Source organism: Mustela erminea, chromosome 5 (assembly GCF_009829155.1).
Source record: "Mustela erminea isolate mMusErm1 chromosome 5, mMusErm1.Pri, whole genome shotgun sequence".
Classification (NCBI taxonomy): Eukaryota; Metazoa; Chordata; class Mammalia; order Carnivora; family Mustelidae; genus Mustela; species Mustela erminea.
The window spans coordinates 61,521,899-61,535,927 of NC_045618.1; the positions used below are offsets into that span (position 1 = coordinate 61,521,899).

The 14,029-nt window shown below is 35.8% G+C and overlaps 1 protein-coding gene across 2 annotated transcripts in view; it reads left to right on the top strand.

Annotated features, from left to right (window-relative positions):
* Nucleotides 1-14,029, top strand: part of KNL1 (kinetochore scaffold 1) — a 75,995-nt gene that overhangs the window by 31,355 nt on the left and 30,611 nt on the right. The window contains exons 8-12 of one of the 2 annotated variants that reach the window (XM_032343301.1): nucleotides 1,237-1,274; nucleotides 4,752-4,804; nucleotides 5,635-10,698; nucleotides 12,718-12,856; nucleotides 13,467-13,534. In XM_032343301.1, the coding sequence (XP_032199192.1) occupies nucleotides 1,237-1,274; nucleotides 4,752-4,804; nucleotides 5,635-10,698; nucleotides 12,718-12,856; nucleotides 13,467-13,534 (5,362 nt within the window). The remainder of the gene's footprint in view (nucleotides 1-1,236; nucleotides 1,275-4,751; nucleotides 4,805-5,634; nucleotides 10,699-12,717; nucleotides 12,857-13,466; nucleotides 13,535-14,029) is intronic. The other variant, XM_032343302.1, reaches the window with a different exon arrangement.

A 14,029-nucleotide genomic window follows, 5' to 3' on the forward strand; every position in this document is an offset into this window, starting at 1 on the left:
AAATAGAACTTAAGAAAAAAAAAGAATATAGGTAAAAAGTCACTCATTGCTAGTGGATATAAATTGAAGAAGGCTTTTGGCAGTACCACTCAAAATTTCAAATACACATGCCCTTTGATCAGTAATTTCACATCCAGGAATTTATTTCAAGATACTTGTAAATGTTTAAAATGATGAACATATAAAGTTATTCACTGCAGTGTTAATTGTAATAGTAAAGGATGTACGGGCACCTGAGTGGCTCAGTTGGTTAAGGGTCTGCCTTTGACTCAGGTCATTGATCCCAGGGTCCCGGAATTGAGTCCCACTTAGGGCTCCCTGCTCAGGAGGGAGCCTGCTTCTCCCTCTGCCTCCTGCTTTGCCTGCTTGTGCTCCTCTCTCTCTCTGTCAAATAAATAAAATCTTTTTAAAAATAGCAAATGATGTAAAAGATCCTAAGGATCTATCAATAAGGGACTGGTTAAATAAATTATAAGTTTTCCATGTAATGGACTACCGTTGAGCTGGAAAAAAATATTCTTTTTATATACTGATTCAGAAAATTCTGAATTCTTTTTATATACTGATACAGAAAATTCTGTGAGGAGCTTAGGCTCCCCACAGTTAACCACTAATGAATATAGAGCCCAGCATGGGGCTTAAACTCAACAACCTTGAGATCAAGACCTGAGCTGAGATCGAGTCGGATGCTTAACCGATTAAGCTATTCAGTGGCCCTGATAATTTTAGATGTCTTTGCAGAAACTTAAATATATATCCAAGTGCATATTTATATTTAGTTTTTGTTCTTAACAAGACAAAAATGAGAACACTTAATGTCTTATAGCACTTTCTATGTTGTTACATATAGATATACTTCAGTCTTTCATAATTTGTTATATGTTTGTATCAACATTCAGTCAGCTCCTTGATGATGGATATTGGGTTGTTTTCTTTTATTTGCTTTTTTTAAAGGCTAAACCTCTAGAAAATGAATTGCTTTGTAGGTTGTTCTTTTAAAAAAAAAACCTATTTTAATAGTACTTTGAAATTGACAAAACCTTAAGACCAGCCTGAAAAGGGTCCTTTAACTGCCTTGTAATTTTTTCTGCCAGAGTTAGATGAGTCTTTTTACAGATGTCCTATTTTTCTGCCAGTTACTCTATGAAAACCTTTCACCTTCCCTACTCTTTCAAATGTTGTGATTCTTGGTAATTCCTTGGGGTATAGATTTTTTAAATACTTTTTCATTTTTAGGAGTAAGAATCCAGAAGATAACTACTGTGAGATTACCGGTGAGTATGACCAGAATACTTTTCTTACCACATAACTTTCTCTTCAGACAAATTTCATACAAAGTAATGTGTAAAAGAACTATGAGAAAAAATGTAAATAGCTCTGTTCTTTATCCAAAATCTTCAGTATGAAATTTCACAAACTTACTATTATTTCTGCCAAACCTGCTGTTCTACTTGTTTTATTTATTTATTTATTAAATATTTTATTTATTTATTTGACACAGAGAGAGAGAGAGAGATCACAAGTAGTCAGAGAGGCAGGCAGAGAGAGAGGGGGAGGACGGCTCCCCACTGAGCAGAGAGCCCGACGCAAGGCTCGATCCCAGGAACCTGAGATCATGACCTGAGCCGAAGGCAGAAGCTTAACCCACTGAGCCACCCAGGCACCAATGTTTTCTTTATTTTGGATTCCCAGTCATTCATTCACTCAAGTCAGAAATAACGTCATTTTTGAACTTTTTCCTCATTCCCCATATCCATTTGTCTTTACTCTCTATTCTTTGTCTTAAATATCTTGCAAATCTTTTACCTCCTCTCCATTCCTTCTGCCACTGTTTGAGTTCAAATCTTTATTATTCATTATTCTTTCATGGGCTATTATATTTAGTTTCTTATCCCTATAATCCATTCTATATATTTCTAAATCTGATATTACCTCCCAACTTAAAATTGTTCAATGACACTTTTTTCCTTACAGGATAAAACCCACATTCTTTGGCATAGATTTTGAAAAGCTCTTTAAAAATTTGACTTGACTTCTCCCACCTTATCTCTTGTCCTTTATTGATAACTTATTCTATCCCATGAGGAAGTATTTATAGATGCCCATGTCAACTTTTTTTGTGTATCCATTTGTAAATGCTGTTTTTTCTCTCTGAAGTGCCCTTTCTACTCCACGTTGCCTATCAATCTTCTCATTTTTCACCTAACCTAGTTTTTCATGTGCTTAACCTCAGTGCTATTCAGTGTAGCCAGTCCAAGGTGCCTGGAGCTGTCGGTGGAGCATGCAACTCTTGATCTCAGGGTTGTGAGTTTGAGCCCCACATTGGGTGTAGAGATTACTTAAAAATAAAATCTTAACAAAATCAAAAACAAAAACAAAGTAGCTAGTCCACAAACTGTTATAATCCATGACAGAAAAGGAGTTTACACAGAATATAAATCAACTATGGCAGTAAGCTACTGTTTAGTTATCTGACATTTTTTTCATAGCAAAGCTTTCTTGATGAAGGAAATAGCACATAACTTACATTGGCTATGGTCTCCTTATTTCTTCATGTACTAGTAACAAGCAGTTCACAGACTGGCACCACAAATCATCAAGTTGTACTGGCTTAAATGGAGCCTTTTCTGACAAAACCAAGGAGTCACTCTGTCCTGTAATGTTATAATACCCCTTTTATTTCTTAGTCTTTTGTAGAATTTATCACATTGTGTTTACTTCTGGCTCTTTAATTGAACTAGGAACTCTGAGTCCAGAAATTTTGTCTGTTCTTTGTGGCGTAGTAGGGAGTTGAGTTTTGGGACACATAATAGGTATGGAGTAAGTATTTGTTGAATAAGTGAATGAAAGCTTATTATATAAGTAAGATTTTTAACAAAAGAACTATAATTACTTCATCATATTCAGTCAAGATTGTCATAAACTCTTTAAAATGTTCCGAAGATTTTTGTGCTAAGCACTGGGTGTTATATGGAAGTGTTGAATCACTGTATTGTACATGTGAAACTAATATTACGCTGTTAATGAAATGGAATTTAAATAAAAACTTTAAAAAAATGTTTTAGAGATTTGCCTTTAAGCTTAAGTATTATAAAATGTATTTCCTGTTTTATTGCAGCATCTTCAGTCCCTTCTTTATTTCCAAAGTCCATCCGTTACCCAAATCTTTAGATTTCAGTTCTAAAGTATCCTGAGTCTAATCCTTTATTTTCTTTCTCATTTTCTTTTTCCCAAACAGAAATTCTCTTCCCGTTTGTATCTGCACTATTCTAGCAGTTCCTCATTGGTTCATCTTCTCTTAAATCTACTTTTTTTCTCCTTCTCTGGAGTTATTTTTATAAAATGCACATCTCATCACGGTAACGTCTGGATTCTTTAACATAGAATAAGAGATACTTCAAGGGGCGCCTGGGTGGCTCAGTGGTTTGGGCTGCTGCCTTCGGCTCGGGTCATGATCTCAGGGTCCTGGGATCGAGCCCCGCATCGGGCTCCCTGCTCCGCAGGAAGCCTGCTTCCCTCTCTCTCTCTCTCTCTCTCTCTCTGCCTGCCTCTCTGCCTACTTGTGATCTCTGTCTGTCAAATAAATAAATGAATAAAAATCTTTAAAAAAAAAAATCTTACTTTAACATTTCAGTCTCATGAATTGGTACTCTTTACCATGTACCTATACTATCCCGGAATAAAAATAAAGAAGTAAAGGGGTAAAAAGGTAGTCCAAACTTTCCACCTTTAAAATTCCCCCTTTAGGGACGCCTGGGTGGCTCAGTTGGTTAAGCAGCTGCCTTCGGCTCAGGTCATGATCCCAGCGTCCTGGGATCGAGTCCCACATCGGGCTCCTTGCTCAGCGGGGAGCCTGCTTCTCCCTCTGCCTCTGCCTGCCATTCTGTCTGCCTGTGCTCGCTCTCTCCCTCTCTCTCTCTGATAAATAAATAAAATCTTTAAAAAAAAAAAATTCCCCCTTTAAAATCACCACATCCTAAAAATATTTCAGTCACATAGGGAATACAGTAATCACAGATCTCTCTGTCCCTAAAATGGGACAATTATAAGTTGTTGTTGTTGTTTAAGATTTATTTAGGGGCACCTGGGTGGCTCACTTTGTAAAATGTCTGACTTTGGCTTAGGTTATGATCTCAGGATCTGTGATCAAGCCCCATATCAGCCTCCATGCTCAGAAGGGACTGCTTCTCTCCCTCTTCCTCTGCCCCTCCCCTTGCTTGTGCGTGCTCTCTCTCTCTCTCAAATAAAGTTTTTAAAAAAAAAAAATAAAATATTTAAGAGAGAGAGAGGACACGGGATAAAAGGCAAAGGGAGAGGGAGAGAAGCAGACTCCCCACATTATGTGGAGCCCAGTGCAGGGCTTGATCACAAGACCCTGAGATTAGGACCTGAGCCAAAATCAAGAGTTGGTGATTTAACCATCTGAGCCACCCAGGTACCCCAAGGGTCAATCAGAAGTCTTAATGAAATTTAATACTTAAGTCCTTATGAAGGGGCGTCCTGGGATCAAGTCCCACATCGGGCTCCCTGCTTAGCAGGTAATCTGCTTCTCCCACTGACTCTCTCCTCTCATGCTCTCTCTCTCTCATTCTGTCTTTCTCTCTCAAGTAAATAAAATCTTTAAAAAAAGATATTAAAATAAACTTCATAAATACTCATAAATGATGAACAATATAAGGAAAGAAAAATCAGGCTCTTGGTGATATATATTTTTTTGTTATTGACTGTAGTTTTTTCCTCTTTTTCAATAGGGATGAACACATTGCTTTGTGCTCCCATTCAGACCCAGATGCAACAGAGAGAGGTATGAGTTCAAGCACATGCCTTTTATTTTATTCTCCCTTATAGTTAACACACAAAAAATTAATAGCTGTGGCATCATTTAGGGATTACTTACTCAAGTAGACCAGCATAGATTGGAAAACTTCCTACCTTTTCAGTTAAACTAAGGACAGTTCAATCATTGCCAGTTTAAATAATAGGGAAATATATTAATTATATCCGAACTTGTCAAACTTTAATGGGCATATGCAGGATTTTCTTAAAATATGGTTTCTTTTTCAGTATATCTAGGGCAGGCCCTGAGATTCTGTACTTCTAACAACTTCCTGTTGATACTAGTGCACTAGGTCACAGACCATACTTTGAGTAGCAAGGAGTTAGACTGTCTCCTTACAAATAAAGCCACTGCATTAAGATTCAAAGAGAACCCAACTCCCAAGAGTAGAGTGTACTATAAATTAGCCTTCATGCTCTTAGCCCTTTCTAAGTCTATTTTACTTAGAATGAGAATGACCTATCTAATATAGTAATTAGAATTTTCATTATAGTTACATTTGATATTGTCAGTCTTTTTCATTTTTAGTCATTCTAGTTGGTGTATAATTAACCTTTTATTTGTTTTTTATTTGATCTTTTATTTGTTGAAAAAAACTGAAAGCATTTACAAACTTTGAAAAAAAATTTAATAACAAATTACATGCTACATACCACACCACTGTTTCAAACAAACCAGTGTATAATGAAGCCATCATTGAGGATTATTTATATAGTACTATATACAGTACATATTATAAAATACTTTTCTAAAAGGTTGCATTTGATCTGATCTCCTATATTTTGTTTTCATTATAGATTTCAATTACAGAACACAACCATGAAAAGAAACATGCAAATGACCAAACAGTCATCTTTTCGGAAGAAAACCAGATGGACCTAACAACAAGTCACACCGTAATGATTAACAAAGGCCTTTTAGATTGTACTAAAAGTGAAAAGTCCACTAAGATAGATACTACATCATTTCTGGCTAACTTAAAGCTCCATACTAAGGATGCAACAATGAAAAAAGAATTAAATTTTTCCATGGATCAAAGCACTTCTTCAGAAAAGAAAATAAATTTTAATGACTTCATAAAAAGATTGAAAACAGGAAAATCTAATGCTTTTCCTACAGGACCTGATAAAGAAAATTTTGAGATATCTGTTCATCCCAAACAATCAAATAGGGCCTCTTCTGTACATCAAATGCATGTGTCTCTTAAGGTAGATGAAAATAGTAATAATATGACTAGAATCTTTAGAGAACAAGATGATGGGATGAATTTCACCCAGTGTCATACGGCCAATATTCAGACTTTAGTTCCCACATCCACTGAGGCCAGCTTAAGGGAATTTAAAGGTGATGATATTACAATTTATGGCAATGATTTTATGGACTTGACAACTAATTACACTATACAGAATTTACCCTCAGCAGATAATTTATCTAATATAGAAAACCAAACTCAAAATGTCATGATGGAAGTTATGACAGATTATGGAACTGAAGATCCAGGAAGGAAGACAGTCTTTAAGAATAAACCAAATGCTGCTTTTCAAGACCCTTCTTTAAACCCTAATGGTGAAATACATATTACCAAAAGCCATATTACAGGGACAGAAACTCACATAGCCACACAGACTTCTAACCAAGATGCCAGCACTTTGGCCATAATCCCAGGATCTATATGTTCCAGCTCAGCTACTCAAGATTATAAGACATTTTTCTGTCCTAGTAGTAATGATGCCATGGAACTGACCAAGTGTCTCTCAGGTATGAGAGAAGTGAAGAATTTGCTGAAGAATGATAGTAATTATTCTAAAACTTGTCCCAATCCAGATGCTATCTCTCTTCTCACAGAGAAAACTATTTATTCAGGAATGGATAACATGGACTTTACCAGGAGTCATACAGTTGTGATAGATAATCAGATTTTTAAAGAAGATCACACAAATACACAGAGAACAGATACACCAATATCTGAAAAAGAAATGATGCTCCAAAATCTCATAAGCAGGTCAGAGGATGGGGAAATGAATATAAATTGTAGCTCAGTTCCTCATGTATCTAAGGGAAGATTACAGCAGAGCCTGGCAAATTCTTTGTCTATTTCATTGACTGGCAAAAAGACTGAAATTTTCACAGGTGAAGATATGGATTTGACTAAAAATCACACAGCTAACTTGGGAAGTCAATCTCCTCTTGTATCTTGCAATCTAATACCTGAGAATACTGGTAAATTTCACTCTCACAGCAAAAGCCCTTCAGATGAATGGAAAGAAATGAACAAAAGTCATACTGAACCATCCCAACAGCCAGACATAATATCTAAAAACATTCCAACTGACACCTGGAGTAAAGAAAAAGATCAAGCTTTAAAGACTGCACCCTATCTTGGTAAAGATTCTCCTCAGTCAGATGATATTAATCAAGACATAGCAACAGGCCACAGAAATCTTGAGAAACAAATAGAACTGGGAAATAATAGAAATACAGTTTCATGTGAGGCATCTTTTTTTCCTACCACAGAGCCACTATTTTCATTAGAAGGACAGTCTACCATGAAAAATCATAATATTGCTGTTAACAGTTACACAGTGAAATCTGTATCGAGCCAGAATTCTAAACTGCCTGAGCCACTGAGGAAAAGAGTAGGCAATCCCACACCTGACTGTTCCCATAACAAGACAATTATTTGTTCAGAGGAGGAACAAAATATGGATCTAACCAAGAGTCACACTATTGTCATTGGATTTGGTCCTTCTGAATTACAAGAATTGGGTAAGACTAATTTAGAAAATACTAACTGCCAGCTGACAACAGTAGACAGAAAGATAGCTGTAAATGTTGAAAAATGTAATAAAAGTCCTACAGAAAAAACTGGAGTATTTGTTTCTAATGATAATATAGACATTTTAGAAGACAAAAGCATTCGAAAACTTGGATTTCAGAATGAAAATCAAGATGTCAAAATTTATGGAAGAAAGAGTGTTGGCAGGCAAAAAGTTAATAAGACTATTGTATTTTCAGAAGGTGATGAGAATGATATGGATATCACCAAGAGTTATACAGTGGAAATAAGTCATAAAGCTTTATTATATGAACAAGATTCCCATTTGACAGAAACTTCTAAAACTGTTTTGTATACATGTGGGCAAGATGACATGGAAGTCACTAAAAGTCACACAACTGCTTTGGAATGTAAAACTGTCTCACCAGATAAAATAACCACTAGGCCTATAGAAAAAACTGTAATGTTTATAGATAATTACAATGAACTGGAAATGACAAAGTCCCACACTGTTTTCATTGACTACCAAGCAAAGGAGAGGACTGTGTTTACAGACAGACTTGACTTTGAAGTATCCAAAAGGAATAGCCTAGAAAAGCCAAAAGTGTCAGCTGCTTCTACTGAGGAGAATGTTTCCTTTCCAGAGAATGGTAAAAGTGACCAATCAGCAGCAAAAGTCAACGAGCTAACACTAGCAAGGGGATGGTCTAACAATGGTCCTATAGAGAAAGCTGTAGGATTTATAGCTGGTGATAATATGGAAGTGTCTAAATCAAGCTTTTGGGAAAATAATGAAGATGTACAGAAGCCCAAATTTCTGAATGAAACTATATCAGGCAAAAGTCAGAGAAGGACGAGCCTTAGACTAAAAAATAACAAGACTGCTGCATTTTCCAAAAATGATAAAAATGATATGGATATCACCCAGAGCTATACAGTAGAAATAAACAAAACTGCCCTGGAAGATAGAGAGGATTCCCATTTGGTACATTTGGCAGGAGATTCTAAAACTGTTTTGTATACATGTGGGCAGGATGACATGGAGATGACTAGAAGTCACACAACTGCCTTAGAATGTAAAACTGTCTCACCAGTTAAAATAACTACCAGGCCGATAGAAAAAACTGTAATGTTTGTAGATAATCACAGTGATCTGGATGTCACCAAGTCCCATACTGTTTTCATTGATTGTCAAGACACAGAGAAAATTCTTCAAGAATACCCTAAATTTGGAATAGCTAATGGAAAAATCTTGGATATTTCTTCTCATAATGATGGTAGCTCTGTTCAAGAAAACATTGAAAAACAAGCACTGGCGGTAGAAAACAAAATTGTTCTTTACACTAAGCAAAAGCATCATGTGATACCTTCTGTTCCTACTAATACATTGTCTGGGGGTCAAAGTGAGTTAGAAATTATCAAATTCAAAAGCACTGTGGATGAAGAGGTCATGGGGAGTGTTGTAGACCAGGCCTGCACACTGGAAAAAGCCAAAATTGAAAGCTGTCAGTTAAATAGTACAGATAGAAGAAATATGGATTTTACAAATAGTCATGCAACTGCTATGTGTGGATCCAGTGATAATTATTCCCATTTACAAAATGCTATTTCCTGTTTTGATAATTTGGAGGGGAATGCCATGTCCTTAGGTGATAAAGATGAGAAAACCAGTAATTGTCCAGTACAAAATGATCTTACTTATGTAAACAATTTAGCCAATGAATATTACTTGAAATCTAAGGGACTGCCTCTCTCTGCTTCTTGTTCTTTGTTGGAAAAGGAAAAAGTGACTGGAACCAATATCAAAGGACAGCCAGACTCTGTTAAAACAGTGCTCAAAGATCAAGATCTGATTAAGGAGCCCCCAAATTTAAGAGCTAATCAAACTTTACTACCTAGTCAAGATCTGGGGGAGATAACTAAACCTAATTCAAAACGAGTATCTTTTAAACTCCCAGATCAAATGGAGGGCTTTGTTGATATGCCAGAACATAATTTAAAGATGACCTTTGTTGATGATGTTTGTGTTACTTCTCAGCCTCATCTCTCAAGCCAGCTACCTCCATTACCTCAACAAGGACAGATAATTGTGAATAAAGATGAAATGATATCAACTCATGCTGGAAATAAGAATTTAAATATTGTCATAGAAAATTCCTCTGTACCTACATGTGAAAATGAGTCCAAAATGCTCAATAATGACAAACAGTTTACTATAGCCTGTAAAAAAGAGCCGAGGAAGAATATTCAGACAGCTAAATGTAATACAGATTTTCACAGTAATTCAGACTTGCCTAAGCAAGTTATTCAAATTCATGCTAATTCTAGAGAAGCATTGGATCCTGCAATTGCATCTAATACTGCAAGTTTTAGTAGTGTCACATCTAATCTGAATAATTTTAATGGAAAACCTGAAGAATTTTTAAATTTCCAAACTCCTCATGTACCACCTTCCCCAGAACAATTACTTGGATTAACAAATAAGGCACACAATCACATGAGTATAGTGCAAGCTACAGAAATACATAGTATTAACACAATGCCCAGCAATGTTGAAGATGATAGAGATGAAGAAAGTAAAATTTCTCATAATGGAACTGAAACTAACTCTGTACCACTCACGACAGTTGTAAGAGATAAAGTAAGGCGATGTTCCCTGGGAATATTTTTGCCCAGATTGCCAAACAAGAGAAATAGTAGTGTCACTGGTATTAATGACCTGAAGCAGTTTCAAGCAGACACAACTGATTTAAGTCACTTAGAAGCTCAACCAGTCTTCAGTAAGGAGTCAAGCATTGAATTTGGTGCAGCTAAACTGACCTTAAGTCCATCTCAATATATAAATGAGGAAAACCTTCCTATATATCCTGGTGAGATTAATTCCTCAGATTCTATTACCATAGAAACTGAGGAAAAGTCTTTGATTGAGACATATCAAAAAGAGGTTTTGCCATCTGAAAATAAAACAAGAGAAACCTGCAATAGCCAAAAAAGAACCTGGATACAAGAAGAGGATGATATGCAGAATGAGAAAAAAATCAGGAAAAGTGAGATTAGGTTTAGTGATACTGCACAAGATCAGGAGGTAAGCTCTGTCTTGAACTAAGGAATGTGTTTTTAAGTTATGAATGTTGAATTTTAATTTTAGTCTTGAATGAGCAGGAATTGATTATTTCCAATTATAGAGCTAGGGAAATATCCCTGTTTAGAATGTTAAGGTATTATTTGACTAACAGCTAGACTTAAAAACAAATCACAAAAAATGAAATGGGACGTAGTACAAAAATTAATGTAATTGTGCAATCTGTCATTGTGATTTTGCATTTGGAGAATCTCTCAGCAGGGTATATGTAGTTTGAAAAGTTAAATTCAGTCTAAATATCTGAAGGGTAAAAAAAATCTTTTTGTTAGACAAACTGCATGAAGAAAAGCTCACCTGAATTTTCTTGGCTTATGAGGATATGTAAAAGCTGAGAGTTCATTTCTTTAGTGGTTGAGAGAATGCCTAGGTCAAGCCCAGTATCTCAAGATGAAGAAGTGAGAATTTGAATTTATGAGAAGAGGTTATAGATTGTTTTAGAGTTTGAGGGAACATTCATTTGGATAACTTAGAGAGAATAAAACCTGTCATTCAAACTCAGTTTTATAGATGGAGAAATGAAGATTAGAAAGTATCAGAAGGCGGCACCTGGGTGGCTCAGTTAAGTGGCTGCCTTTAGCTGAGGTCATGATCCCAGGATGAAGCCCCATGTCAAGGCTCCCTGCTGAGCAGGGAGTCTGCTTCTCCCTCTCCCTCTGCCTCTCCCTACTGCTTATACCCTCTCTCTCAAAAATAAATAAATAAAATTTTTTTTAAAGTATCAGAAGTTCATAGAAAACAAAATTTAATATGTGAGTAAGCTTAGAAAAATATTTCATTAGTTCTGTAATATGAGGTCCTGAGGAAATGGTTCCTCTGTGAAGCTTTGAGAATGTAGTATCAGTGATAGAAAATTTATAACTGAATGGATTATATGAAAATTAGTATTATTTTGTTCAGTAGATATTGAGTATCTCCTGTGTCCTAAGTACTGTTTAGGTGCTTGGACTACATCAGCAGGAATTTAGAGGAAAAAAATCTGTTTTCATGGAGATTACATTCTAACATTTAGACAAAGGTTATATTGTCCTCAAAAACATATGTAAGTAGGTAGATGAAAATGGCATTTAAGGCTGTAAAGTCAAATGGTTAAAATGATAAAAGCAGGACCACATCACTTATTTTATATCAGCCAAAGAAGTCTTAGTCACCTGGGGAAAAAGTCTAAAACCTGGAAATAAGTTTCTTTGTTGCTGTAGCCAGAGTCACTATGAATAGCCAATATTCTATGCTGGTTTATTTCAATGTGGTAGTCCTGACCCTAGTGACTAGTAGTTGAATAATGGAATAGGTCAACATTTGGCAACTCATAGGATCTGGCTTTAACTTAGACACATCTGAGAAACAATTTGCTTATACAGTATAATGTACAAGCTGATTTCTATATATTTCTATAGATTCTTTTTTAAATTTTTTATTTATTTTTTATTTTATTTTTTATTTGACAGAGAGAGATCACAAATAGGCAGAGAGGCAGGCAGAAAGAGAGAGAGAAGGAAGCAGGCTCCCCGCTGAGCAGAGAGCCCGATACTGGACTTGATCCCAGGACCCTGAGATCATGACCTGAGCCGAAGGCAGAGGCTTAACCCATTGAGCTACCCAGGCACCCTATTTCTATAGATTCTTAAATAAAATTACTTTGAACTCTAGGGGCACCTTTTAGCTCAGTCAGAGGAGTATGTGACTCTTGATCTCAGGGTTGTAAATTTGAGCCCCATGTTAGGTGTAGAGATTACTAAGAAAAATAAACTTAAAAAAAATTAAAATAAAATTACTTTGAACTCTAAAAGCCTGATAAATTGCTTATTACTTATTCCAATTTGTTACTAATATATTTCGTATGATTGTAGATAAATTTTATGAAGTAGTCCTTGTTAGTGTTCAACAAACAATTATTATGTGTATTATAAGTGTATTATAAGTCATAACTTCAGGCTGATGATGTTCCTTAACTGATAATTTCAGGTTTTTGATCACCATTCTGAAGGGGATATAGATAAAAATGCTAACAGTGTTTTGATAAAAAGCCTGAGCAGGACACCATCTAGTTGCAGCAGTTCTCTTGATTCAATCAAGGCCGATGGGACCTCTCTCGACTTCAGCAGTAAGATCTTCATGAAGACTAAATAATAGAAGTCATCTGCTTACTTGACAATAATAAATGTATTTCAGTTCAGAAGATATTTGAAATTTATTTAAGCTTTTTGGGAGTTATACATAGTTGATGAGTAAAATAATTTTAGTTTATTTTTAATGTTTAATTATTTTAATAAGTTGAGAAGTGATAGACTACGAAGGGTAATTGTCTTAAGAAGTTTATAATTAGGGATGCGTGGGTGGCTCAGTTGGTGAAGCATCTGCCTTCAGCTCGGGTCATGATGCTGGGATCCGGGGATTGAGTCCTGCGTTGGTCTCCCTGCTTGGCTGAGAGCCTACTTCTCCCTCTGCCTGCCACTTCTGCTTGTACTCTTTCTCTCTCACTCTCTGTCAAATAAATAAACAAAATCTTTTTAAACAAGCTTATAATTAGTGGAGAAATATTGGATGGGATCTTAAAACAATAGTATACTCGCCCTATAAATGACTCTTCCCAAAAAGATCCTAGTCGATAACTTTAAGAGCATGAACCACACATAAATCTGAATGATAATTAAAATTAAGCTTACACTTTAATTTTAATTTTGACTTATTACCTGAATTTGCTTTACTTCCAGCACAGCACAATAGTCAAATGGAATCACAGTTTCTCAGAGACACTATTTGTGAAGAGAGCTTGAAGGAGGTATGTTAAACTATTTCTCATTTCTAATGCAACTATAGTCCCTGTTTTGTTTTCCAATTTTTTGTTGTTTGTTTGTTTTCAATTTTTAAATTTTTTTTTAAATTATGAAATATTCGGGGCGCCTGGGTGGCTCAGTGGGTTGAGCCTCTGCCTTCAGCTTGGGTCATGATCTCAGGGTCCTGGGATCAAGCCCTGCATCGGGCTCTCTGCTCAGTGGGGAGCCTGCTTACCTCCTCTGTCTCTGACTGCCTCTGCGAGTACTTGTGATCTCTGTCTGTCAAATAAATAAATAAAATCTTTTTTAAAAATTTAAAAAATTAAGAAATATTCAACTATACAGAAAATTAGCTTTTTTGTTAAGGACCCAGCATGGTGATTGATTATAGGGAGTAGAAATCATAATTAGAAGACCTGTGTTTTGTTGTTTGTTCCCAATTCTGTTGTCACTGAGTAACCTTAAGAAATAATACTAAATAAAATCTCTTCATGTATAGC